Consider the following 27829-nt stretch of genomic DNA (forward strand, 5'->3'; position numbering starts at 1 on the left):
ATGACGTAGCTTAGACCTTGAAAATGGTATAACTGCTGTGATTGTTGTAACTGTAAGGGGGCGGCCTACGAACTCCTGAGTGAGTCTTGAAGCTGACTTCTGCTGATGAAATGGCAAACTATGTTCAGTAAAACTTTCTTTAATTTTTATAATTCCGACTCCGGGTCTTCATTCTTCATATCTGGTTCTGGGTCCTTTAACTGTTAACCCCTAACACATTAAACCGAGAAAAATTGAATTTTGTTTTATTTACGATCAGTGAGGAATGTTCTATTATTTAAAATGCAAAAAAACAAAAAACAAAAAAACAAAAACACATTTATTATTTTCAAGGTGAAAAGGATTCATTTGCCTGGATCCACGCCGAAAAAAACGTCTAAATGTCACATTTTTAATGAAGCAGCCTAAACAGTCCACTTTGGAAAATGTGTAGATGTCACGGTTTAACCCCCTCAAACGTGAAACTTACACGTTTGCGTTAACATGCTCCAGTGGAGAGATATCCAATTCGCCTCTGCCATAAAGACCTATCGGTTTTCATTAAACCGAGAAAAATGGAATTTTGTTTTATTTACGATCACTGAGAAATGGTCTATTATTTAAAACGCAAAAAAAAAAAAACATTTATTATTTTCAAGGTGAAAAGGATTCATTTGCCTGGATCCACGCTGAAGAAAACGTCTAAATGTCACGTTTTTAATGAAGCAGCCTAATGAGTAAAATGTCTACTTTTCCGGCGTCCCCCAGCTCCTTGTTTAAGCAAAAGGTACGCTAAAACAATGTATTACATCGACGTTAAACCACGTTAACCGTGTTAACCATAACCTTTTAAATACTCGACCTAGTTCCGTTGATTAGCAACGGGAAGAAACTCCTGTAACTTCAGTGCCCAACCCGTATCACGACAAGACGTGAAATAATGACGTTGGTCCACTTTGGAAAACGTGTAGATTTTTTTTTTTTCTTTTCTTTTTTTCGTTCAATGGCATTTTTTTTTTTTTTTTTTTTTTTTTTTTTTTATTGAACACAAAGCACAGGGGATACATCAAGTAGAAAAATAGATACAATTAAAAAACAAAAACAAAAACAAAAAAACATTATGCACAAAGACGACGTAAGCAAGGCAGTACAAAAGGGACCGTTCAATAAACAAAAAAACAAACAAAAAAAGATCACGAAACAAGCACATCAATACAGGAGGTGATTTACAAAGAAACCATAATTTTTTTAAGCAACAAAGTAGTTTTAGGGAAAACGTGTAGATGTCACGGTTTAGTTTAAACTCAAACCATAAATAGGGCTATACTGCCCTCTTGTGTCAAATTATATTTCTATATTTGTTTTTCCAACAAATAAAACCAAACGCAATAAAACCACATTAAATACACCATTGAACTCAACAGATTCAGTGGCTCAGTTGATAAAGTGTTGGACTTTAACTAACAGATACCTGTGTGTGTGTGTTTACAGGGGCTTCATGCGATACCTGTCCTAACTGTACGTGTGCATCAAATACCTGTGTGTGTGTTTACAGGGGTTTCACGTCAGATACCTGTGTGTGTGTTTACAGGGGCTTCACGTCAGATACCTGTGTGTGTGTTTACAGGGGCTTCACGTCAGATACCTGTGTGTGTGTTTACAGGGGCTTCACGTCAGATACCTGTGTGTGTGTTTACAGGGGCTTCACGTCAAATACCTGTGTGTGTGTTTACAGGGGTTTCACGCCAGATACCTGTCCTAACTGTACATGTGCATCAAATACCTGTGTGTGTGTTTACAGGGGTTTCATGCGATACCTGTCCTAACTGTACATCTGCATCAGATACCTGTGTGTGTGTTTACAGGGGTTTCATGCGATACCTGTCCTAACTGTACATGTGCATCAAATACCTGTGTGTGTGTTTACAGGGGTTTCATGAGATACCTGTCCTAACTGTACATATGCATCAAATACCTGTGTGTGTTTACAGGGGTTTCATGCGATACCTGTCCTAACTGTACATCTGCATCAGATACCTGTGTGTGTGTTTACAGGGGTTTCATGCGAGACCTGTCCTAACTGTACATGTGCATCAAATACCTGTGTGTGTTTACAGGGGTTTCATGCGATACCTGTCCTAACTGTACATATGCATCAGATACCTGTGTGTGTGTGTGTTTACAGGGGTTTCACGTCAGATACCTGTCCTAACTGTACATGTGCATCAAATACCTGTGTGTGTTTACAGGGGTTTCATGAGATACCTGTCCTAACTGTACATATGCATCAAATACCTGTGTGTGTTTACAGGGGTTTCATGCGATACCTGTCCTAACTGTACATGTGCATCAGATACCTGTGTGTGTGTGTGTTTACAGGGGTTTCACGTCAGATACCTGTCCTAACTGTACATGTGCATCAAATACCTGTGTGTGTGTGTTTACAGGGGCTTCATGCGATACCTGTCCTAACTGTACATGTGCATCAGATACCTGTGTGTGTGTGTGTTTACAGGGGTTTCATGCGATACCTGTCCTAACTGTACATGTGTGTATCAGATACCTGTCCTAACTGTACATCTGCATCAGATACCTGTGTGTGTTTACAGGGGTTTCATGCGATACCTGTCCTAACTGTACATGTGCATCAAATACCTGTGTGTGTTTACAGGGGTTTCACGTCAGATACCTGTCCTAACTGTACATGTGCATCAAATACCTGTGTGTGTTTACAGGGGTTTCATGCGATACCTGTCCTAACTGTACATGTGTGTATCAGATACCTGTGTGTGTGTGTGTTTACAGGGGTTTCATGCGATACCTGTCCTAACTGTACATCTGCATCAGATACCTGTGTGTGTGTTTACAGGGGTTTCACGTCAGATACCTGTCCTAACTGTACATGTGCATCAAATACCTGTGTGTGTGTGTTTACAGGGGTTTCACGTCAGATACCTGTCCTAACTGTACATGTGCATCAAATACCTGTGTGTGTGTTTACAGGGGTTTCATGCGATACCTGTCCTAACTGTACATGTGTGTATCAGATACCTGTGTGTGTGTGTGTTTACAGGGGTTTCATGCGATACCTGTCCTAACTGTACATCTGCATCAGATACCTGTGTGTGTGTTTACAGGGGTTTCATGCGATACCTGTCCTAACTGTACATCTGCATCAGATACCTGTGTGTGTGTTTACAGGGGTTTCATGCGATACCTGTCCTAACTGTACATCTGCATCAGATACCTGTGTGTGTGTTTACAGGGGTTTCATGCGATACCTGTCCTAACTGTACATCTGCATCAAATACCTGTGTGTGTTTACAGGGGTTTCATGCGATACCTGTCCTAACTGTACATGTGCATCAAATACCTGTGTGTGTGTGTTTACAGGGGTTTCATGCGATACCTGTCCTAACTGTACATCTGCATCAAATACCTGTGTGTGTTTACAGGGGTTTCATGCGATACCTGTCCTAACTGTACATGTACATCAAATACCTGTGTGTGTGTTTACAGGGGTTTCATGCGATACCTGTCCTAACTGTACATGTGCATCAAATACCTGTGTGTGTTTACAGGGGTTTCATGAGATACCTGTCCTAACTGTACATGTGCATCAAATACCTGTGTGTGTTTACAGGGGTTTCATGCGATACCTGTCCTAACTGTACATGTACATCAAATACCTGTGTGTGTTTACAGGGGTTTCATGCGATACCTGTCCTAACTGTACATGTGCATCAAATACCTGTGTGTGTGTGTTTACAGGGGTTTCATGCGATACCTGTCCTAACTGTACATGTGTGTATCAGATACCTGTGTGTGTGTGTGTTTACAGGGGCTTCATGCGATACCTGTCCTAACTGTACATGTGCATCAGATACCTGTGTGTGTGTGTGTTTACAGGGGTTTCATGCGATACCTGTCCTAACTGTACATGTGTGTATCAGATACCTGTCCTAACTGTACATCTGCATCAGATACCTGTGTGTGTGTTTACAGGGGTTTCATGCGATACCTGTCCTAACTGTACATGTGCATCAAATACCTGTGTGTGTTTACAGGGGTTTCATGCGATACCTGTCCTAACTGTACATGTGCATCAAATACCTGTGTGTGTGTGTTTACAGGGGTTTCATGCGATACCTGTCCTAACTGTACATGTACATCAAATACCTGTGTGTGTTTACAGGGGTTTCATGCGATACCTGTCCTAACTGTACATGTGCATCAAATACCTGTGTGTGTTTACAGGGGTTTCATGCGATAACTGTCCTAACTGTACATGTGCATCAAATACCTGTGTGTGTGTGTGTTTACAGGGGTTTCATGCGATAACTGTCCTAACTGTACATGTGCATCAAATACCTGTGTGTGTGTGTGTTTACAGGGGTTTCATGAGATACCTGTCCTAACTGTACATGTACATCAAATACCTGTGTGTGTTTACAGGGGTTTCATGCGATACCTGTCCTAACTGTACATCTGCATCAAATACCTGTGTGTGTTTACAGGGGTTTCATGCGATACCTGTCCTAACTGTACATGTACATCAAATACCTGTGTGTGTGTTTACAGGGGTTTCATGCGATACCTGTCCTAACTGTACATGTGCATCAAATACCTGTGTGTGTTTACAGGGGTTTCATGAGATACCTGTCCTAACTGTACATGTGCATCAAATACCTGTGTGTGTTTACAGGGGTTTCATGCGATACCTGTCCTAACTGTACATGTACATCAAATACCTGTGTGTGTTTACAGGGGTTTCATGCGATACCTGTCCTAACTGTACATGTGCATCAAATACCTGTGTGTGTGTGTTTACAGGGGTTTCATGCGATACCTGTCCTAACTGTACATGTGTGTATCAGATACCTGTGTGTGTGTGTGTTTACAGGGGTTTCATGCGATACCTGTCCTAACTGTACATGTGCATCAAATACCTGTGTGTGTGTGTGTTTACAGGGGTTTCATGCGATACCTGTCCTAACTGTACATCTGCATCAGATACCTGTGTGTGTTTACAGGGGTTTCATGCGATACCTGTCCTAACTGTACATGTGTGTATCAGATACCTGTGTGTGTGTGTGTTTACAGGGGTTTCATGCGATACCTGTCCTAACTGTACATCTGCATCAGATACCTGTGTGTGTGTTTACAGGGGTTTCATGCGATACCTGTCCTAACTGTACATCTGCATCAGATACCTGTGTGTGTGTTTACAGGGGTTTCATGCGATACCTGTCCTAACTGTACATCTGCATCAAATACCTGTGTGTGTTTACAGGGGTTTCATGCGATACCTGTCCTAACTGTACATGTGCATCAAATACCTGTGTGTGTGTGTTTACAGGGGTTTCATGCGATACCTGTCCTAACTGTACATCTGCATCAAATACCTGTGTGTGTTTACAGGGGTTTCATGCGATACCTGTCCTAACTGTACATGTACATCAAATACCTGTGTGTGTGTTTACAGGGGTTTCATGCGATACCTGTCCTAACTGTACATGTGCATCAAATACCTGTGTGTGTTTACAGGGGTTTCATGCGATACCTGTCCTAACTGTACATGTACATCAAATACCTGTGTGTGTTTACAGGGGTTTCATGCGATACCTGTCCTAACTGTACATGTGCATCAAATACCTGTGTGTGTGTGTTTACAGGGGTTTCATGCGATACCTGTCCTAACTGTACATGTGTGTATCAGATACCTGTGTGTGTGTGTGTTTACAGGGGCTTCATGCGATACCTGTCCTAACTGTACATGTGCATCAGATACCTGTGTGTGTGTGTGTTTACAGGGGTTTCATGCGATACCTGTCCTAACTGTACATGTGCATCAGATACCTGTGTGTGTGTGTGTTTACAGGGGTTTCATGCGATACCTGTCCTAACTGTACATCTGCATCAGATACCTGTGTGTGTGTTTACAGGGGTTTCATGCGATACCTGTCCTAACTGTACATCTGCATCAAATACCTGTGTGTGTTTACAGGGGTTTCATGCGATACCTGTCCTAACTGTACATGTGCATCAAATACCTGTGTGTGTTTACAGGGGTTTCATGCGATACCTGTCCTAACTGTACATGTACATCAAATACCTGTGTGTGTGTTTACAGGGGTTTCATGCGATACCTGTCCTAACTGTACATGTGCATCAAATACCTGTGTGTGTTTACAGGGGTTTCATGAGATACCTGTCCTAACTGTACATGTGCATCAAATACCTGTGTGTGTTTACAGGGGTTTCATGCGATACCTGTCCTAACTGTACATGTACATCAAATACCTGTGTGTGTTTACAGGGGTTTCATGCGATACCTGTCCTAACTGTACATGTGCATCAAATACCTGTGTGTGTGTGTTTACAGGGGTTTCATGCGATACCTGTCCTAACTGTACATGTGTGTATCAGATACCTGTGTGTGTGTGTGTTTACAGGGGCTTCATGCGATACCTGTCCTAACTGTACATGTGCATCAGATACCTGTGTGTGTGTGTGTTTACAGGGGTTTCATGCGATACCTGTCCTAACTGTACATGTGTGTATCAGATACCTGTGTGTGTGTTTACAGGGGTTTCATGCGATACCTGTCCTAACTGTACATGTGCATCAAATACCTGTGTGTGTTTACAGGGGTTTCATGCGATACCTGTCCTAACTGTACATGTGCATCAAATACCTGTGTGTGTGTGTTTACAGGGGTTTCATGCGATACCTGTCCTAACTGTACATGTGTGTATCAAATACCTGTGTGTGTGTTTACAGGGGTTTCATGCGATACCTGTCCTAACTGTACATGTGCATCAAATACCTGTGTGTGTTTACAGGGGTTTCATGCGATACCTGTCCTAACTGTACATGTGCATCAAATACCTGTGTGTGTGTGTTTACAGGGGTTTCATGCGATACCTGTCCTAACTGTACATGTACATCAAATACCTGTGTGTGTTTACAGGGGTTTCATGCGATACCTGTCCTAACTGTACATGTGCATCAAATACCTGTGTGTGTTTACAGGGGTTTCATGCGATAACTGTCCTAACTGTACATGTGCATCAAATACCTGTGTGTGTGTGTGTTTACAGGGGTTTCATGCGATACCTGTCCTAACTGTACATGTACATCAAATACCTGTGTGTGTTTACAGGGGTTTCATGCGATACCTGTCCTAACTGTACATGTGCATCAAATACCTGTGTGTGTTTACAGGGGTTTCATGCGATACCTGTCCTAACTGTACATGTGCATCAAATACCTGTGTGTGTGTTTACAGGGGTTTCATGCGATACCTGTCCTAACTGTACATGTGCATCAAATACCTGTGTGTGTTTACAGGGGTTTCACGTCAGATACCTGTGTGTGTGTTTACAGGGGCTTCACGTCAGATACCTGTGTGTGTGTTTACAGGGGCTTCACGTCAGATACCTGTGTGTGTGTGTGTTTACAGGGGCTTCACGTCAGATACCTGTGTGTGTGTTTACAGGGGCTTCACGTCAGATACCTGTGTGTGTGTTTACAGGGGTTTCACGTCAGATAGGCTACCTGTGTGTGTGTGTGTGTGTGTGTGTGTGTGTGTTTACAGGGGTTTCAATTAATGACTTAATTTTCATTTTTGGGTGAACTAACCCTTTAAGCTTGCGATTCGCAGTTTCAAAGGAATAACGACTTTTAGATTCTCAAGAAAAAAATATGTAGTCCATTTGTGTTTGTTTTTCTTGTGTGTTGGATGTAAAGCAGTGTATATACTCTACAATTTCTAAAACATAATAGTTAATAAATTAACATTTCAAATTTTATACATTTCCACTCAACTAAAAAATAATAATAATCAACTTACCTGCCATTTAGTGGCTTTTCGGCAACCGTTTTAATGACGAATCTATCAGTGTGTGTGTGTGTGTGTGTGTGTGTGTGTGTGTGTAACAAATATTGCTAAATAACATAATATGTAAAATATTAATATTTGTTAAGGAGTAATTTATGCCTTAAACGAATCTGCGACCTCGAAACACAAGTGTCACGCAGAATGTTGCACAATGTACACGATGTCGCATGCGCAGCTGAGCTCAAGCTTCTATCTTGTGAGGACAGACTACTGTAACTGCTGGGTTAGTAACATTTAAACGTATTTTAACCGTGATTTTGCTTATATAACACGATTACTGTATTTCCACCGACCAAAGATAGTGTTTTAAAGTGTTTTTTTTTCCTCAGAGAGCTAGCTTGCTAATATTGTCATTGACATGATGGAATACATTTATTTAAGTGAACGTTTAAAATCCTTTTATACCGTCTATTTAGTATAACAAAACAAGATAAAATGCAATTAACAGTATTATAAATATATATTATTTTTAAATTGTTTATTTATGTATTGGTTCTTACACAGATAAATAACTAAGCATTGTTCCAGTGTCTAACGTACGGTGAATAAAGAGATTACGATGGGGTTTTGGACAATTGTATTTTTTCCTAATACATACTGGTGTAGGGGTTTTGTTATAGTCCTGTAGAGTTTAGTTCAAACCCTAAATAAACACCTGATGTAGGTATTTTTACATACTTTTCACAAAGTATGTCGTCTGTAGGAAGGCAGATCTGCAGGATTTAGAACCTTGATTAAAATCACAGTTTATCTCTTTTTTCTTTTGTCTCCATCAGTTGTTCCGAGGATGTTGAGAATCAGAGGACTCAAATGGCATGTGTTGTCATGGGGCATCCTGCGATCAACAACAAGAGAAATAACTAAACTTTCACGTCATATGCCGAAGGCCATGTCCCCGTCATGTAGAGCTCTCAAAAAGACCCAGTCCCTCTTTAGAACATCAGCTCAATGTTTCCCTCCACCACACTACCGTCTACCACCTTTATTTGGAGAACATAGAGCTTTTTACTCTCAAGACTCCTCTAAAACTACAAACTCCGGGTCCATCAAGCTGCGTACACGTTTGGTTGTGACGCTGCTTTTCGGAGGTGGTCTTATTGGTACCTGGTGGTATGTGTACCGGGAGAAAGAACAGAGGATCCAGATGCAGAGACTGGAGCAGTTGAGGAAAGTGGCTGTTGGACAGGGAGACTACCATCTTTTGGATCACACAGGACAGCGCAGGAGCAAACGCGACTTCCTGGGCCAGTGGGTTCTCTTGTACTTTGGCTTCACCCACTGCCCAGATATATGCCCTGACGAGCTGGATAAAATGACCAATGTGGTGCATATTCTGGATAAAGACCCTAGCCTGCCCCCTGTCCAGCCACTTTTTATCACTGTTGACCCTGAGAGAGATGACGTGGCTGCTATGGCCAAGTACGTGAAAGATTTCCATCCACGGCTGGTTGGATTGACGGGCACTGCGGAGGAAGTGAAGCATGCAGGACGGGATTATAGGGTCTATGCCAGCGCTGGTCCTAAAGATGATGATGGTGATTACATTGTGGACCACACCATCCTCATCTACCTGGTAAATCCAGATGGACTCTTCCTGGACTACTACAATAGAATGAAAAATGATGCCCAGATCGCTGAGAGTATACGCAATCACATGAAAAAATATGTTAAATTATTTCCAGATTAAGCTGAGGGGAAATATGCATTTGCACAATAAAGCTCTATTTCACAAGAATGATCAACCGCATCCTAGTTTTTTATTTGCATAATTAAATGTAAGTAAATAAAACTGTTAAAAATAGTTTTTTTATAATTGAAATAAAACAAAAATTATAATAGATGGAAACTTTAAAAACAGTTTACTTGGAGATTAAGTGTCCAGAAAATGCATAGAAATAGACACTTGTACAGACTTTTATCATAATATTACACATAATTGAATCACATCTTGTCACTCTGATTCATCCATGCGTGTTTAAAGACCAAATTGAAAATGCAAGAGCAGTGCAGCGCGTTCCCATTACGAGACCAAAATGCCTAGAATAGAAAAGCATAGAAAGTCTTTGTGTGATTTTCATCTCTTTGATGTTGTCTGTGATAAAGAGCTTCTGTTTTGGACCAAAGGGAAGAGATGACAAGCAATAAACAAAAGTAAAAGGTCAGGGAATATCTGTAGCAGAAGGTGCGTTGTAGGTTTTGAGACGTTCATGAGCTCTTTGTGTAGTCAGTAATGTGAGTTCCATTGTATCTACACTGTCTTCAAGTCCCTCCTTCTTGTCAATCTCCACTGTGTAATCATTGGCCTGTAATAGAAAAGAAGCGTTAGTTCATAAACTGACATTTTTGCTTTAAAAAGATGTCATCTTAAATGTATAGAGCCCTGCTCATTACATGCAGAAAAAGAATGAATTCCCACAAATTAAGAATTTGTGCTCTATTATTAGTAAATAATGACCACGATTTACTAATTCATTCACTTGTTTTAGTTAACTCGTGGCCTCACTGGTTAGTACCAGCAGGCATTGCTCTCTGTGTACCAGCTTTACCCACCAGCTGTAGCGCAGCCAACATGTATCTGCAGGCTTCTGTGTTCTCCTTGCCTTCGACAAGGAAAGCAAATGATTTTTTCATCCCCACGCTAGAGAGTGCCTGGACAATTCTGTCTCCATACTCATGGATGTCAAAAGCAAGACGGGTCTCCTGTACACAAAAATTGCAAGCGTTTTTTCTCTATATTCATTATTCTTTATGCTGTACATTTTTGGAAACATTAGAATCGGTCACATCATGCCACATTACCTGGGCAGCAAGATGAGGGTTGATCCCATCCTCCCACTCTTTGACTCTTCGAGACAACGCCGTCTCCTGCGCATACTTCTGAGAGTTCACCAGAAACAGATCCTACATACAAAGAAATCAGAATGGATATACAACCACTGTCCAATTAATGTATCATTATTCTGATGGAAATCGGTTGTAAGCTCTTATACCACACTCTTCTTGACCAGATCTTCATAACTCATCCGGCTCATATGCAAGTCTTGGAAAATTTGCTCCTGTTCTCCGAGGTGATGCGCAGGTTCAAGTTCATCAACAAAGTCGTCATGTTCCTGATCGGAAAAGTCCTCACCTGAATAAGATTTAAGGAATCCCACAAAATGTTTATGTTTGGTACATTTTAAACAACAGTTTTATGATCCATTTCAAATACTTAGCAGTGAAGGGGAATACAAATGTAGGCTTGGATGATTTTAAATGCATGCATGTTAGTATGTGCATCTCACCCTCTATATCTGGATGCCGGACCACCTCGACCTGGTCCTCAAGATTCTCTGGTTCCAAGTAAGTTTTCTTTAACTCCTCATCGCAGACAAAAACACCCTAAATAGAACATACCTTGGGTTACATGACACATCACAATACACCCATGTTAAAAAGGTTGGAGATTGGTAAGATTTTGTAAATTATTTTGAAAAAAAGTCTCAAGGCTTAATATATTTGATATATATATATAAAATACAGTACAAACAAAAAGATAGGAATTAATTACACTTTAAAATATATTAGTATGGAAAACAGTTCCTTGTAATAATATTTCACAATATTATTATTAACAGTTTTCTATACAAATATATTATAAAGTGTAATTTATTCCTATGATGGCAAAGCTGTATTTTCAGCAGGCATTACTCTAGAGTCACATGCTCTAAAATGCAGATTTCATGTTTAATAAACATTTCTTATTCTAATCAATGTTGAAAATAGCTGTGCTGCTTTATCTTTTTGCAGAAACTGTGATAAATTTTTCTTCAGGATTTTTGATGAAAAGGACAAATCAAAAGAACAGCAACAAAGATTTATGTATCTATAAATCAACAAAGATTAATATACCTATTTGAAATATAAATCTTTTTTAACATTATAAATGTCTTTACAGTCACATTTATCAATTTAATGCATCCTTTATAAATTAAAGTATTAATTTCATACAAATATTTTTCAATGAAATCCACATCACGCACGCACAAACACAAAATTGCACTTACCCTTTTCCTGAGAATCTGCTTCTGTACTTTCAGACGCTGACCCATTTTACTCACAAAGATGTAATTAAGGTCTGCAATAAAAAAATATAATAATTATATATATATATATATATATATATATATAGCAATAAAAAAATATATAATAATTGTATATATATATATATATTACAACAATATATAAAAAAATATTTATATAGCACAACGCTTCAGATTGTTACCAGGATAAGTAGGTCCATTCTTAAGCTTGCGATCCGCAGTCTCAACTGTAAAAGAAAATAACAACTTCTCTTAGATTCAATTTCACAAGACAAATATGTAGCCCATTCCTTTTCACATCACCAGCCTGAAAAAATAACTTACAAGCTTTAGAGTACCAGCTGCCAAAGTCCTGCAGTTTTGAGGGACCCTTCCTCTTTCTTTTTCCAGACTCTTCAAGACCTGCTGGCACTTTATAACACTTGCCTAGAGAGCAGATAAGAAAATAAATCTCCAAACAGCAAAATGTCAAATTGAAAAGTTATTTTTAGGTCAATACACCTATCCTGAGGGACATCATATTGAGCACACACCTATTTTAAGAGGTTTGTCCTCCCCAAACACAGCATATGAGTCATGCCATTTCCAAGGGTCCACACTTTCCTAAAATATGCACATGCAATTGTTTTGTGAGGCTATGATTATGCAACATCATGAAAGGATAATTTAACAAGAACTACATGTGTGGCTATTTGATTAAGTGTAAGTGTGATTAAAAGAGAGTGCAGTAAACTATACCTTGAGTTGCTTAGGTTCCACTGAAATTGGCTGTACTTCAGGTCTTGGTCTCAGCATCCTCCCCTCACTCTGGCCCTAGAACAAATAAAAGGGAAAAATACTTTACACTGAAATGAGCTTTTCTTGAATGCCAAACATAACTAATTTCAACATTCAATCACAAAGTGTTACCTGATGCCTTTCTACCCACTCTTCAGACTCCACCTCCATCCCATGATCTTCCAGTGGAGGAAGAACTTCAGCGCCACAATCCTGTTCATCGTAACCACCATCAACCTCAGCTACCCCTTCTAAACACCAGATGATATTAATTAGATAGACCAGCATGTGCAAATTCATTAGTCTTGAAATATGGTTTATGTACACCATCAATCAAAAGTTTGGAGTCAGTTCAGTAAGATGTTTAAATGATTTTTAAAAGGAGTCTCTTATGCTCATCCACCAAGGCTGATTTATTTGATATCAAATACAGTAAAACCAGTAATATAGCGAAATATTGCTATAATTAAAATACCTTTAATATATTTTTAAATGTTATTTATTCCTGTGATGGCAAAGCTGAACTTTCATCATCATTACTCCAGTCTTTAGTGTCACATGATCCTTCAGAAAACGTTCTAATATGTAGATTTGCAGTTCAAGAAGCAGTTCTTATTATTATCATCAATGATGATAACAGTTGTGCTACTTAGCATTTTTGTGACAATTAGAGGTATTTTTTTTTTTTTGTAAAATAGAGAACGATGCAAAGCAAAACATTGCCACACACAAGTCTGTGTCCTCACCTGTCTGTAAGGGCACAGGTGCATGTACAGAGAAATTGTGCTGGATTTCTGCAACCTCCTTGAGGAAGTGAGCGTGGGAAGAGCCCAGACGCATCAATCCCACTTCATCCAAGGTGAAATTATTAATCCGAAAATCCTTACAGCTGCCAAGAAGCTCCCCTTTAAGACTAGAGGATAACGATTAACAAACATTTGAGTTATTTTAAGTACAACCATCATTTCCTGCAACTGTGCCAGACAATATTTTCCTGAAGAGCAAGAGGACTGAATTGGTACTGCAGGGCTGTACGAGTAATCATGGAACGGTGTAAAAGTGTGCAAACTTTTTATTTGTCTGTGTGGGTCAGAGTGTCTTTACCTGAGAAGGGGGTATTTCTGTTTCTCATGTGATTCGGCAGGAATGAGAGACTCAGGAGGGAGACGGATAATCTTAACGGGCTAAAGAAGAATAAGGAATAATTAGACCCAGAAAAAACAATTGCTATGCAAGCTAAGCAAAACAACAACTTAATCTGGAAAACATTTACAAAATTAAAGATATTACTTCAAATCATAAGCATATCTCATATTTAAATATTACCCAGTCAAGAGACACAAAATAAGCATAATGTGGATGTTCAGTTTACCCATAAAATTGTAGAAACAAAAACTTTGACAGGGTGAAACCCAACTCACCTCTGTTGTATCTTTCATTGTTATATTCTGAGAGTTGACATTCTCATCCTGCTCAATCTCATCAAACTGCATAAAAACAAACATTTTTACTCACAGGTTTATAAAACGTTATGTTGTGTTTAGGGTAACAAGTGTTAATGCTCATTTACACACCTCACAATCATCTCCTTCATTGCCTGAATGGGCTTTTTCTTGGTTTCCATCTGAAGAAGAACTTTGTTTATCACGTCTGTTGAGATAAACATAAATAGCATGTGACAAACCAATTCAAGAGAATAAACAGAAATTTGAGGTCAAAAGTATTAACACCTACTTCTTGTTTTTGTTAGATATGTAGTCCAATGTTTGAAACACCAGAGTGTGAAGAAGCTCCACCTAAATATTCAGAATAAAATTGTAAAGGAAAAAAAAAAGTGTCCTCTTAAATCCTTTTACAGTACGGTTTCATTAGTTAACGTCGTTGGTTAATGCATCAAATGACATTAAAGCCAATTCCAACCACGAATCAACATAAAAAATGCCAAATTTCCCAAATAGGGTGTAATGGGTAAATTAAATAATTAAATAAAGTAACTAAGTAAATAAATGAGTGATAAGACCTTAAATATTTCCTTGCAATATTAAGCTATTATTTATCAGATAGAAAATTACTAAACTTATAGTTTAGTGAAATGAATTACTGTATTGCACACATAAAGCAGAATTTACCTTTCTGCCATAGATGCACGTTGATCCTTGAATTAAAAGTGCAGCTTCTGCAAAGTTCATCATAGTTTTCCCGCCATCAAATGATATGGTCATCTGGTCCAGCTGTCAACCACAGCAACAATATGAGACTCTGGGATAGAAAAAGGCACATTTGAATCACTGAGACGGTGCTTGATCTCAGTGTGTTTTCTCACCTCCTCAAGATACTCTCCGAGCTGGCTGGCCAGGTCAATGTCCCAGTTCTTGGTGAGGTCCCGCAGGGGTTGCAGCAGATGGGCATATCTCGTCTCTGCGGAATCCATGGCCATGTTCTTCCAAAATACCCTGTAAATCATTGTTTTAACAGGCATTATAGTTCATTTTTATCATTCATAATAACAAATAACTGCCATCCACATAAAAGAACATAGCATGTCGTCTTTGATTAGCAAAGCTTTGTGTTACTATGGTACTGTACAATCACAGACAAAAAAAAACAACCTATAAGTTTAGTATAATAACAAATAACTGCCATCCACCAAAAAAAGCTTTAAAGTATACATATATATATATATATATATATATATATATATATATATATATATAAAGTAAAAGAACATGGCAGATTGTCTTTGATTAGCAAAACTTTGTTTTACTATGGTACTGTAAGTTACAGTCACAGACAAAAAAACAACAACCTATAAGTTAGTTTACATTCAAGTTATGTCAGATTTACTCAAACACAGTTAGCTAACGTGTAAACAGGAGATTTGCTAATATAGCTGTTTAATAACTAAGTTCCATACATGCACAAACATAGATCTGAATTTATTAATATTAACATTACGTTTGAAGTTTATTATAACCGCTCAGATTCACTGTTAAACTGTACCTTAACCGTAAGTTATATATATTTCATTCAAACCGTTTAAAAATTAGTAACGTTAACAGTTTTACAGCACTGAAGCTCCAGCGAAACGATAATAAACATAAAAATGCTCACCTTCAGTACGCGAATAATCAACGGCTGCTAAATAAAAATATCCTCTTAATTATGTATTTCTGAAAATTATAGCATTTGTGTCACTAAAATTGGCAAAACATAAAATCTACACTTTGGTGAGAAGCCGCGCGTACGTCATTTTTGTTTTTGCCGCGTGCGTGACGTCAAACGGGAGTCAGGACGTCTGCTAAGCACACCGCCCCCTGCCGGGTTGGAGGCCTATCGTCTGTATCGTTTTCCATTTTCAGGTAGGCCAAAGCAAAGGTAACTAATTTGGTATTTATTATAACAGCATTATCTTTTCATATATTCATAGTAAAAAAAAAAATACACAAAGATCTTACATAAAATGTGCTCACACAATTTAACAAATAAAGCATAGCTCAAATGGTTGATTTATTTAGGCTATTTAAAAAAAAAATACCGTAGGCTAACAATTCTTTGCACGTCACAAGTTTGTTTGTTTGTTTGTTTGTTTGTTGTTTTTTGCAATGGGGGGAAAATAAAGTAAACTTTACATCCTTCTCCCCATTGCTCCTTTACACTGTGATGGTCTTTGGTGACCAGAAGAGGAGGCTATAAGGCAGACAGACTGATCTAGGCTACTTCTTTAACCCCAGAGATGTATAACCAAAAAGATAAAAGTGGACAATTAGCCTACAGTACAGAATTTTAGGATTATTTAATCATAATATTTCATAGCAATTTCATTCATTTTGTTCTTTTAATATATCTTTTTTCGATACAAATCGCAACACAATCTCTCAACCCTCACCAACTGTTTCACGTGATTACATCCATGCTGGCCTGTATTTTTTTATTTTTTTTTTTAAATATGTATGCATACACACATTCATACACATATGTTACATGTAGAGACTAATTTACTTTACTGAATTAAGGAGCTACATAATAAATACAATGCAATACAACTGATCTGACTTCCATTTAGGGCATTATTTAGAACAATAAAAATAATCAACAAAAATCTTAAAAAAAAAAAAACATATTCAGAGGATGTTAAAGAGTATTTTTCCTAATTTTAACAGGCTGCAATACATTATATTATAGATTATAATAGATAAATTTCAGGGGCAATCTGGGTCTGTGCTGCAGAACTGCTGAAAGAGCCTTAAAACCATGTCCAGATCCCGTGAACATTGACATCTATTGTGGGGCCAATTCCAGGGTAGATTTGAGCTAATTTAACTTTTGACATATGAGTCTTGTTATGTGTACTTAAAATAATTTCAAATTGAATACGCAAGAACACATTCCCATCTGAGATTGGTCTGTCAAGATCTTCCTCCCAGGTTCTCTTAATTTGATCTAAAGAAGAGGATGTTCAGCCGCAATTTCATTCATTTTAAGAGTGCAAATAATTGGTTTAACGTGACCTTGTCCCTAAAATTAACAAGCAAACAATTTGTCTCCATGCATGAAAGAAGCAGCCTAGCCCAAGCAAGGTTCATCTGAGGCATCGGACCTGACAGTCACCTGACTCAACCCTGACAGCTAGCCTATAATCCACTGTTGTCTTTAGGGATTGTAATGCCTGTTACACATGTGGGAAGGTTCTGCCAATTTTATTTATAGACATTCTTAATGCAGGCCTAATGAATTTTAAACTGCTCTCTCTCTATCTCTATCTATCTATCTCTCTATCTATCTATATGCTGTGGATGATTTTTGGTTTTCACAATGTGGCTGTATTTAACCACATACAGGTTAAATACAGCTTCTTATCATTGTGTTTTGTCACAGGCAATAAATTCCTGGTTTAAGGTGGCACTTGTCACGCTAAATCACGGATCTCGAAAAGCAACAGTAAATTCCTTTTTAGTGAATCCTATAAAAAAATGCCCATAACAGATTTTTTTAAATAAATAAATATATAGAAAAAATAAAATAAAATTAAAAATAGGCTTTATGGCAGTAGCCGATTTAATTGCCCATCTCTTGTATTCCATTGCTTTTATAGTCTAAATAAATTACAAAAAGCTTATTAATAGCCTATTGAAAACAATTTTTTGCACCAAAAGGCATATAATCATAATCAAATTAAATAAAATGAAAATAACAAGTGGATTGTGATAAATAGCCTATCTGTGTCTGGCAGATCTTAAAACAAACAAATAAACAAAAACAACAATATAGCTATTTGGCACGACCTTAAGAGAGCGCTAGCGTTTCTGACCACGTGATACGATTCCTGGAAAGTTCCTGGAAATTAGTCTTTTGTATACCAGTCATTTTACAGTAAATGAGGATTAAGTAGTTAACGACGAGCGCACACACATACACACACACTCATACAAAGCAGAAAAAAAAGATTCGTTGGAATATCGCTAAACTGCCGGAGAGAGTAATTATATTGTGTCCTGCTCGCCTGGCGCGCGCTTTTACGCGTTTGAACGCGCGGTGCGTTTGGAGACAGACTGGAGTGTCGCTGCCCAAAGAATCAATGCGAATACAAGGAAAAACGCGTCCCGAACGCTGAGCATCAGGGCGAGCTTGTCGTCTGACAGTGAACCGATCAGTGTTTCCCATTAATAAATGATGGGTCTAATTTAATAATGGTGCTATTGAACGTCTGTAACGCGAAACGCGCTGGACTTAATTGCTTATTGCTTTCACTTAGAAAAAAAGGTAAGTGATGTGCGCTTTCTCTGACTGTCGCCTTTCGGGCTCAAGTTTATACTCAAATATGAACTGCTTTATTTCTCTTGTGCTTCATTATGTCTCAGAGAGCAGCTACATCAAAGGATTTGCGCATGTAGAAGTATTTTAATTTACACGTTTTGTAGACAAATACTCTCGTTTATCTTATTTGTCACACTATCATTTACCAGGAGCTGTCAATGCAGTTTCCTAGGAAAGGCGGTTCTGCGTATTTGCCGTCTCTTAAAGGAAGATTGTGTTTTTTTTATTCCTGCATGCACGTGCGCAATGAACCATTCACTCGCAATAAGGACGGAATAATAACGTTTATGAAGCTCATGACGATTGTCATTTCGTTAATTTATCCAATTAAAAAAAAAAACAGAACAAAATAATAGCAGTTGTGGCTGACCTTTTTAATATATTTAATGGAGATTAACACGGAATGGCCACTTTCATTTATCACTTTATAAGTGTATTTCAAATAACCAATTAGAAATGAGCTACAGTGGAATCGCTATCAAACGAGCACCACCCTCCTCAATGAGGTGACAGTAGAAGCTGTAAGGCTGTAGCCTAATATAAAGAATTTACTGGACGAAAACAATTTGGAGGTAAGAAGAAAGAGTTATTTTATATTATAACTTATATTATATTATATTATATTATATTATATTATATTATATTATAAAACTAATAGCCATCACACAAGCTTTTCAAGGCTAACTTAAAACTATAAATAAAACATGTCTAAATAGACAGGAAGGGTTGAAACATTTTCCATTCTGCTGGACACAAATATTGAACAAAATAGAAGTGTTGTTGCTACACTTACAATAGTTGTTGTGAGTGCTGAACTTAGCAGCTTACTGTCTGTGTTAGTGAAATTCTACTGAATGTTTGTGGAGGTTGAATTACTGTAAAGGAGTTGTTCACTTTAAAAAAAAAAAAACTTTTGCAGATAATTTACTCACCCCCATGTCATCCAAGATTTCCATGTCTTTCTTTATTCAGTCGAAAAGAAATTAAGGTTTTTGATGAAAACATTGCTGGATTTTCTCCATATAATGCACTTCATTGGGAACCAAACGGTTCAAACTCCCAAATGAGAGTTTCAGGGCTTTGAACGACACCAGACGATGAATAAGGGTCTTATCTATAGCGAAACGATCGCTCATTTAAAAAAAAAAAAGTTTTATAAGCACAAATGCTCGCCTTGCTCTGTTCTGTGATGAGCGTTCGTGACTCTCCTGTTCAAATGAACAAAACTTTTTTCAAGTCATGACTCGAAGGGTCCTAGTTAAGACCCTTATTCATCTTCTGGAGTCGTTTAAAGCCCTTTAAAGCTACACTGAAACTCTCATTTGGACCTTGAACCGTTTGGTTCCCAATGAAGTCTATTATATGGAGAAAATCCTGGAATGTTTTCAGCAAAAACCTTAATTTCTTTTCGAATGAAGAAAGAAAGACGTGGACATCTTGGATGACATGGGGGTGAGTAAATCATCAGCAAAGGTTGTTTTTTTTAAAGTGAACTACTCCTTTAAAGAAATCATGAATTGAGAAATCAAATTTTCCTTGATTTTTTTGACAGATCTCAGACAGAATTTTGTTTCTTCACAGAACTCAGACAGAATTTTGTTTTTTGACAGAACTCAGACAGAATTTTGTTTTTGTTTTTTGACAGAACTCAGACAGAATTTTTTTTTTACAGAATTTTGTTTCAGAACTCAAAACTTCCTTGTTAGTGCAAAAAACAGCAGTTATTGAAACCAAGCTCCAAAAATGTTTCAGATTTTGTTACATTGACAAAATAGTGTGATGTAAGGGGCTGTTCACACAGAACACGTTTTTCCATTCCACTCTGCTACTTTTTCATTGTTTTTCAATGTAAACACTCGCTCTACGGACAAGTATTCATGAACTTATACCCTGAATTCTGGACTCTCGCTTAAACATTATGGGGAATGAATTTCTTATTTAGGCCTACATCAAATCAATTTGAATATAAGGAAAAGACGAGATCACTGCATTCATGAGCTCAACAGACGTCTGTCATTGGCTGCAATGCTCATCACTGCAACCTTTCATCAGTCATGGGAGTTATCACGATTAGCTGGACAGCTGTAATAGTAAAAACTTAGTAGGCTAAGAGCCTTCAAGAGAGTTCCACATGTACTTATTTTACATGCAAAGATGTTAGCCAATCATATCAATGTGCATTTAATTCTCAAGACAGACAAAGGGCTAAAATATGAGTCAAAAATGGCCTTTTATTTCTAAATGATGGCAACTTTTATGAAAAAATCATACTAACATTAAAAGTGCACCAGTAAACATTATAAAATTATGTATATAAAAAAATGTCCTTTAAATGTTTAAAAGGAAATGAAGGTGATGTGGCATCATGCAAAATTATTTTGAACAAGTTGGCTATTTGATTACCACAAAAATGTAAAACGACCACGTATAGTGTTACAAACAGGTGGAAGATTGTAACAATAGCACTCTTTGTTGGCTACTTGACATTCATTTAGGCTACACAGTTCACAGATGAACAACTTTAATTTCCAGTTTTAGCCTGCTATATGGGAATGTAATCAACGTTTGAAAAAAAAAAAAGCGTCATCGTTACCAAGCTTGAAACAACTCACTTGTTACAACACTCACTATTCTAATTTCTTAAATAATGTAACGCATTCTGTCGTCTAAAACATGTTTGTTTGTTGTTGTTGTTTTTTTTTTCAGATCCGCGCAGCCAAACAAAGTCCACGAGCGTTTTGGAAGACTTCACACATGTTTTGGTTGATTGTAAGAGTCAGTCGTCTTTGAGGGATAATTATAGACATTGACTGGATGCAGAACGCGGTTCTCCAATGACCTGTCACTCATCCGACTCCACGGAAAGCATCGAGAATGAAAGCAGATCGCAAACCGAAACCCAGGTCACGGAGTCCGAACAGAGTCGCATTGCCACTGCCATGAGAGACCTTAAAAACACTGGTAAACGTTTAATGCTCGTTTCCATATTTTCACTTGTTCCAGTGATGTACCACTGACTATGTTGTACAAACACAGCCACAGGCAGTGATTCATAGGCTATAGCCTACATTAACAAAACCTATTTATAATTTTTAATCCGTCAAATGTGATGTTTAAAGTGAAAATAGCGAATATTTAAAGTGATAATTAAATTAAATTACCCTCTAAAATTTCAATAAAATGTTTAAAGCTCGTTTTTTTTAGAGTTTGTTGATGTTTTCAAAGCTAATTTTTTGAATATTCATATGGTTGAAAATGTTGTTTTGGGACTTCTCTTTATTTATTAATTTATGTGATATAATTTGGATCTAGTGTGTTTTTTGGTTTTGTTAATTCATATAAGGAGATTGGGAATATGTGTAATACAATTAATTCAAGACAGAATTACTATCAGATGTTACAAATACAAAGGTTTTTGCGTTTGTGTTTTTTTGCCTCCACATACTGAATTCGGAAGGCATTTTTGTTACTTTATGAATCCATTTTTTTTGACAATGATATGAAGTATGTAAGTGAATGCAATGCAAGTAGGAACTATACGTGAATTTCCTGACAAAAGCCTTACTGTTTACATTTTCTGTTTGCTTTTGTGCAACAAAAGAGTGACATTATCATGTCTATGAAGCTTTTGTTATGTTTCCTGGCCTGGCTAGAACATTTGCCCTCAATTGCTTGTGTCCCTTTCTGGTTTCAAGTGCACAAACACATTTAGTCAAGCACTGCACTCTGTATATAAAAGAAAAGCAAGATTCAGTAATTAAGATGCAACGAGATCCATTTTTATGTTTGTTTGCTGCTGAGAAAAACGATTTGAGTAGTTTTTTGGGGAACATCTGTCAAGCATCTGCCTGTAAAAAATGTCATATACCCCCCAAGATGAAATAGTCAGATGGTCTAGTTCAGTATTTCAGGAAAGATACGTCATTTTTGTTGACATATTTGCTGTGTTGTTTAGTCTTGCTGTGCCACGGTTGCCATAATGTTTTAAATAACGTTAATTTAACAGCTCATTTCGTACTGCTTGGTTTTTGCTACATGATCAGATGCAAATTAGTCATGGCTTTGTGTCCTTTGAGGGAAACATTATGTTTCTCCATATTACACAAGCCATCGACTGAAACAAATACTGTGGAACAGGATACGTATGACCATCTGTGTGTCTTCTTTTCTTGGAAGCAGGCTGGTATTGGGGCAGCCTGACAGCCAACGAAGCCAAGGAGATCCTGCAGGACACGTCGGAGGGCACTTTTCTGGTCCGGGACAGCTCTCAGAGGGACTACCTTTTCACCATCTCCGCCATGACATCTGCGGGACCAACCAACCTGCGTATTGAATACAAGGACGGCAAGTTCAAGCTGGACTCCGTGGTGCTGGTCAAGCCCAAACTCAAGCAGTTCGACAGTGTCGTCCATCTCGTGGAGCACTACGTGCAGCTGTCCCGGACGTCTTGTAAGGACAGGACTACCCCTCTCGCCCCATTCAACGGCACCGTGCAGCTGCTGCTCACGACGCCCGTGTACACGGCCACACCGTCTCTGCAGCATCTGTGTCGTATTGCCATCAATAAAACCACACGGCGAGTACAAGAACTTCCTTTGCCTAACCGGCTGAAGGATTACCTGACAGACTACACCTATAATGTATAGAGCCGTGTGAACGACAATGACCATAAGTGCTGTGGTTCTATGGATCATAGACCCAGTGATAATAGGGTGCTAATGTCATGTCCCTCTCCTTGTGCCCAAGGACTACTTTAAAGTGATAGTTCGGCCAGAAATGTAATTAATTACTCAGCCACATGTCCTTCCAACATAAACCATGTTGTTTGACGTTCTTTCTTCTGTGGAACACAAAAGAAGATATTCTGTTCAATAGAAGTCAATGGGGACCAAAACAACACTGCACTCCATTGACTGTCATTGTATATCAAGACATTTTTCAAAATATCTTCCCTGTTCTGCAAAAGAAAAAAAGTCGTACAGGTTTAGGATATCATGTGGGCGGGTATCCTTTTAAAGAGCGAGTGAGCAGCACGTGTGAGGCACACTACCTATACCCAAATCCGTGGGTTTCTAATCTGCCTCAGATGTACAGAACGTGTCAAGGTGTGGTAGTGAATAAAATGAACAGTTCAACCGCATGTTGTTCCAAACTCGATTTTCTTTCTTCTATGGAACACAAAACCAAATAATAAGAATGTTGTAGCTGTTTTTGTCCATATTTTAAAACCAATGGGGTCCAAAACCTGTCCAGCTCAAAACTATTAAGGACATACAGGTACACTCTTAAAAATGACTTTTTTTTTCTTTTTTTTTAACGGTTCCCCAAGAACCTTCCAGTGAGTAGTTCTTAAAAGAACAATTTTGGCCTTAGTGTGAATCAAAAACCTTTTTTCACTAAGAACCTTTTGTCCAATGGAAAGCTTCCATTGATGTGTTAAATGTTCTTCATGGAACCATTTAAAGAACCTTTATTTTTAGTATGAAATGAATCCATTCAACTCAAAGCACGCATACACAGACCATATCAACTGGTGACACAAACGTCATGGTGTTAAACCTCGGATGTTAACTGGCGTTTGAGGTATCTTTTTTTTTTTTGTGCTCCACAGAAGAAAGAAAGCCATATGATTTTGGAACAGCATGAGGGTGAGTAAATGATTACAGAATTTTCATTTTTGGGTGAACTATTCCTTTATTGTTGTCTGAGATGTTTTGTATCCTGTGTTTGAGACATGGGAGTTTGTAACTGAATGCTTTTTTGAGTATGTTTTATTTGCTCATTATCCATGTTATATTTTTGTACTGTAGTCATAGATGATCTTTTGATGTTATGGTTGCCCAAGGAACTGGGAATTGGCAAGTACCTTGCGATATGATACTGTATATCCTGATGTGTCATCATGATAATGTAATACCTACTGGAAAATGACATTTAAAAATAGCCCTTTTAAAAAACATATTACTGTTCAATATATATATATATATATTGATCAAAGTGTGAGTAAAGAAATTAGAAATTAATAATGTTACAAAATATGTTCTTTTGAACTTTCTTGTCATCAAAGAATCCTGAAAACATGTAGCCTATTGTAGTTTTGACAATAATATTAAGCAGCACAACTTTTTTCAACATTCATAATAATAAGAAGTGCTTCTGAAGCAGCAAATCCGCATATTAGAAAGATTTCTTTTTTGACACTGGATCATGTGACACTAAATACTGGAGTATCTGGAGTGCCATCACAGGAATAAATAACGTTTTAATATATATTTAAACAGTTATTTGAAACACATTTTTACTGTATTTTTGATCAAGTAAATGCACCTCGCATGCACAAGATTTCTTCCAAAAATCTGATGTACCCCAAAACTTTGAAAAGTAATGTACATAAAAATCTTAAGGTGGAATGTAAAAGTTCAAACGTGCTAACACAGGTTCTTGCCATTCTCCAGGCTTTAAGCGTGTGTATTTTTGAAAATGAAATATTCCACCGGCTAAGTATTTTGTTGCACATTCTGAACCAAGAGTTAATTTATCAGCATGGATTGTTCTGCTTTTGTTGCATATGGTCAACAAGCATTGGCCTGTGTTAACCCTGTCTCAGGAGGGTGTCTTAATAAATCTGCATGCTGATTGGTCGCATCTGGAGAATATTTGATTTTATACTGAAGTGTAATAATTTTTGACACAGACCAAAAAAAAAAAAGGCGTACTAGGTCAGAAGCTTTTTCTTTTCTTCTCATGGTGAGATTTTAAGAAAAATCGGATTTTCCTTTCAAGTTCCATACTAATCTGACCTCCTTTCTATTTCAGTTTAACGATAGGCTAATATTATTCCTTGAAGAATGGGGCGCTCAATGTCCTAATCACCTGGATTAGTGTTTTCCTGCATTTTCTCACCATACTTAGTATTTCAATTAAAGCATTCGGGTCGTATTATCCCAAAAAGCATTCTCTGAAAAAGATTATGATTGGTGGCTTGATTTTGATTCTTTTTTTAAGTTAAAAAATGACACCAAATTTTTTTTCATTTGAATTTTGACCTGAATCATTAGGAAACTAAAGTCAGATCAACATAAATGGTCATTCTGCCCACATATTTCAGATCTAATATACTAATGTCATTTTTATTTGTCGTCTTCCTGGAGGACATGGTATATCTAGGGTGGGAATCATGCATAAGTCTGATATGACCTCTTTGCCACTACACAATTCCTTACAACTTTGTGCTCAGGAGTAGATGTATTATCTCCCAAAAAGTGAGAAATAAAAGCAATCATAGCTTTATTTCCTGTTCTGTGACTGTCTTTTTGGTAACATCTGAAATAACATGCTTGGGAGATATAATGATTTCATTTCAGTGCAAAAACAAACAAAGTGCTTGTTTTTTTCCTTTACAAATTCACTCCTTTATTTCTGCCCCTGAATGAGCCAATCATGTGTAGAACTGATAATAACACTCGTCATCAAGGTCACACACCCACATCCTGGCAACTTCTCAAACATTCAGTAAACCCACATACATAGACTTCTTGTTCTTAATGGACTGAAAATATACAGATAATCCAAGTGTCTTCTTGATTGGAAATTGTTTGTTTGGTAATTAAGTTAAAGCAAAGATTCACCCTGGATTTGTATCACCGATTGTGTTTGCATGTACATTTTATTTTTATCTTGACATTTCATTTCAGCACTTCATAATATTTCATGTATAAATATTTAGTTGTGAACATTTTCAAGTGTTTGACTGTGAAAGTGTTTTGCCAGCTGGTTTGGAAAGTTTAAGTCCCAATTTGCCTTGTACATTTTCCATTTCCACAGTTTTTCTTGTCCCCTCCATGTTTTATTTTTCTTCTTCTTTTCTTAGCTTGCACCAAAGCATGGAAATTCTGAGTAACATTTTGAGTCACTCCATATTTTCCAAGGATTTTTAGAATAAACTGTGTGTACAAAGGCTGTGTATTCACAGACGTTTCCTCGAGAGGCAACTGCTCAGCGCAAGAAAGTTACTGTTTCTCTGTTAAATATTGACACCATTCCCAAGAAAGAGACGCTAAATGCTGGAGTTCTCCTTGTCACAACAAAGAGTTGTTTAGTCAAAGATAACGTGGAGATATCACTGTTTTCCGGGTAATCTATACTTCATTGGATTTTACATGGAAATTGAATGGAATTGACCCCACAAGTGCACCGTCACAGTTTCTGCAGTCACAAACACATTTAAGTGTTGGCTTCAGAATGTTAGAAGATTGATGTAATCCAATCCCAAGTTTTTGTTCTTATTTTCATTACCCCCCTATAAGCATGAATTCATTCATGTGTTGAAGAACCCATAATGTGGGTATCATTTATTATTAGGGAACAAAGACACTAAATGTTTTAAAACACACACACACACACACACACACACTGCAGTGTCTTTGTCATGACAACTTGACATTACTAAGACAACACAACCTCTCATAAACATGACATAGCAGAATAAACATCAAACTTAAGAAAACATTTAGCTTTATGGGTTAACATTACATTAAACTGTCATGTGGTTGGTTTTGACATTGGCTGTCATTAGGCCATTATAACTTTTTAATGACAAATTCGATTTGTACCACTATAGTTGAGGTCAAGTAAAATATTCATGACAGTTATAATGCCTCATGATTGTCAAAACCAACCACTTGATAGTTTAATGTAATGTTAACCCATAAAGCTAAGTGTTTTCTTAGGTTTGATACGTAATTAATCTGCATTGGTTTGTCAAGTTGTTATAACAAAAACCTCTCAAACAATTTCATATTTGCATTAAACATGTCATAATTGAGCGAATAACACTTAATGACAGTTGTCATAAACATGCTTAAAACCTCCTTCATATTCATGTCATGATTATGAAGGTGTCATGTCAGTCTTGTGCACACCCCTTCAAGTAAAGTGTTACTATATATATATATATATATATATATATATATATATATACGTATGTGTGTGTGTGTGTGTGTGTGTGTGTACTAAATGCTTAATATTATGCTTAATACAGCTTTCTGACAAATTTAGTTGTCAAAAAAGGGGTAAAACTGCAGCTACGGGTTTTATTTTACTTTACAAAAAAGCCACAGGAAAAAGCATACATTGACTACAACATAATCAGTTAATTTCTGAAAATATGTCAATTTTCCTAGGGCATCACTTTTGGCCATACTGTTGCAGGAAATAATGTTACTGATTTAATTTCAGTAATTGTAAAGTGTTACCAATCAAATGTAGCATTAAT

General features: G+C 37.4%; 3 protein-coding genes across 5 annotated transcripts; 2 read left to right on the forward strand and 1 right to left on the reverse strand.

Annotated features, from left to right (window-relative positions):
- Window positions 1–7998: 7998 nt before the first annotated feature.
- On the forward strand, window positions 7999–9620 carry sco2 (synthesis of cytochrome C oxidase 2). Its single transcript, XM_039668340.2, has 2 exons — window positions 7999–8105; window positions 8659–9620. The coding sequence occupies exon 2, from the start codon at window positions 8670–8672 to the stop codon at window positions 9567–9569; it is 900 nt and encodes a 299-aa protein (XP_039524274.1). The 5' UTR covers window positions 7999–8105; window positions 8659–8669; the 3' UTR covers window positions 9570–9620.
- On the reverse strand, window positions 9618–16023 carry ncaph2 (non-SMC condensin II complex, subunit H2). The gene is made up of 19 exons (XM_039668339.2): window positions 15853–16023; window positions 15065–15194; window positions 14871–14972; window positions 14476–14537; window positions 14316–14391; window positions 14163–14228; window positions 13846–13925; window positions 13488–13654; window positions 12874–12992; window positions 12703–12777; window positions 12498–12567; window positions 12289–12390; window positions 12147–12191; window positions 11929–11999; window positions 11167–11263; window positions 10873–11012; window positions 10682–10783; window positions 10433–10582; window positions 9618–10185 (listed from the first exon to the last, which is right to left on the reverse strand). Exons 2-19 carry the CDS (start codon window positions 15176–15178, stop codon window positions 10042–10044), a joined length of 1782 nt encoding a protein of 593 aa, XP_039524273.2. The 5' UTR covers window positions 15179–15194; window positions 15853–16023; the 3' UTR covers window positions 9618–10041.
- Window positions 16024–18093: 2070 nt separating this feature from the next.
- socs2 (suppressor of cytokine signaling 2) lies at window positions 18094–26512 on the forward strand. 3 transcript variants are annotated; one of them, XM_039668341.2, is made up of 3 exons: window positions 18094–18501; window positions 21262–21516; window positions 22732–26512. In XM_039668341.2, exons 2-3 carry the CDS (start codon window positions 21390–21392, stop codon window positions 23199–23201), a joined length of 597 nt encoding a protein of 198 aa, XP_039524275.1. In that variant the 5' UTR covers window positions 18094–18501; window positions 21262–21389; the 3' UTR covers window positions 23202–26512. The 3 variants fall into 3 exon arrangements, with proteins under 3 accessions (XP_039524275.1, XP_039524277.1, XP_039524276.1); XM_039668343.2 differs by having other exon boundaries at window positions 18098–18501; window positions 22735–26512; XM_039668342.2 differs by lacking the exon at window positions 18094–18501 and adding an exon at window positions 18950–19127.
- Window positions 26513–27829: the final 1317 nt, after the last annotated feature.

Source organism: Pimephales promelas, chromosome 24 (assembly GCF_988280905.1).
Source record: "Pimephales promelas chromosome 24, fPimPro1.hap1.1, whole genome shotgun sequence".
Lineage (NCBI taxonomy): Eukaryota > Metazoa > Chordata > Actinopteri > Cypriniformes > Leuciscidae > Pimephales > Pimephales promelas.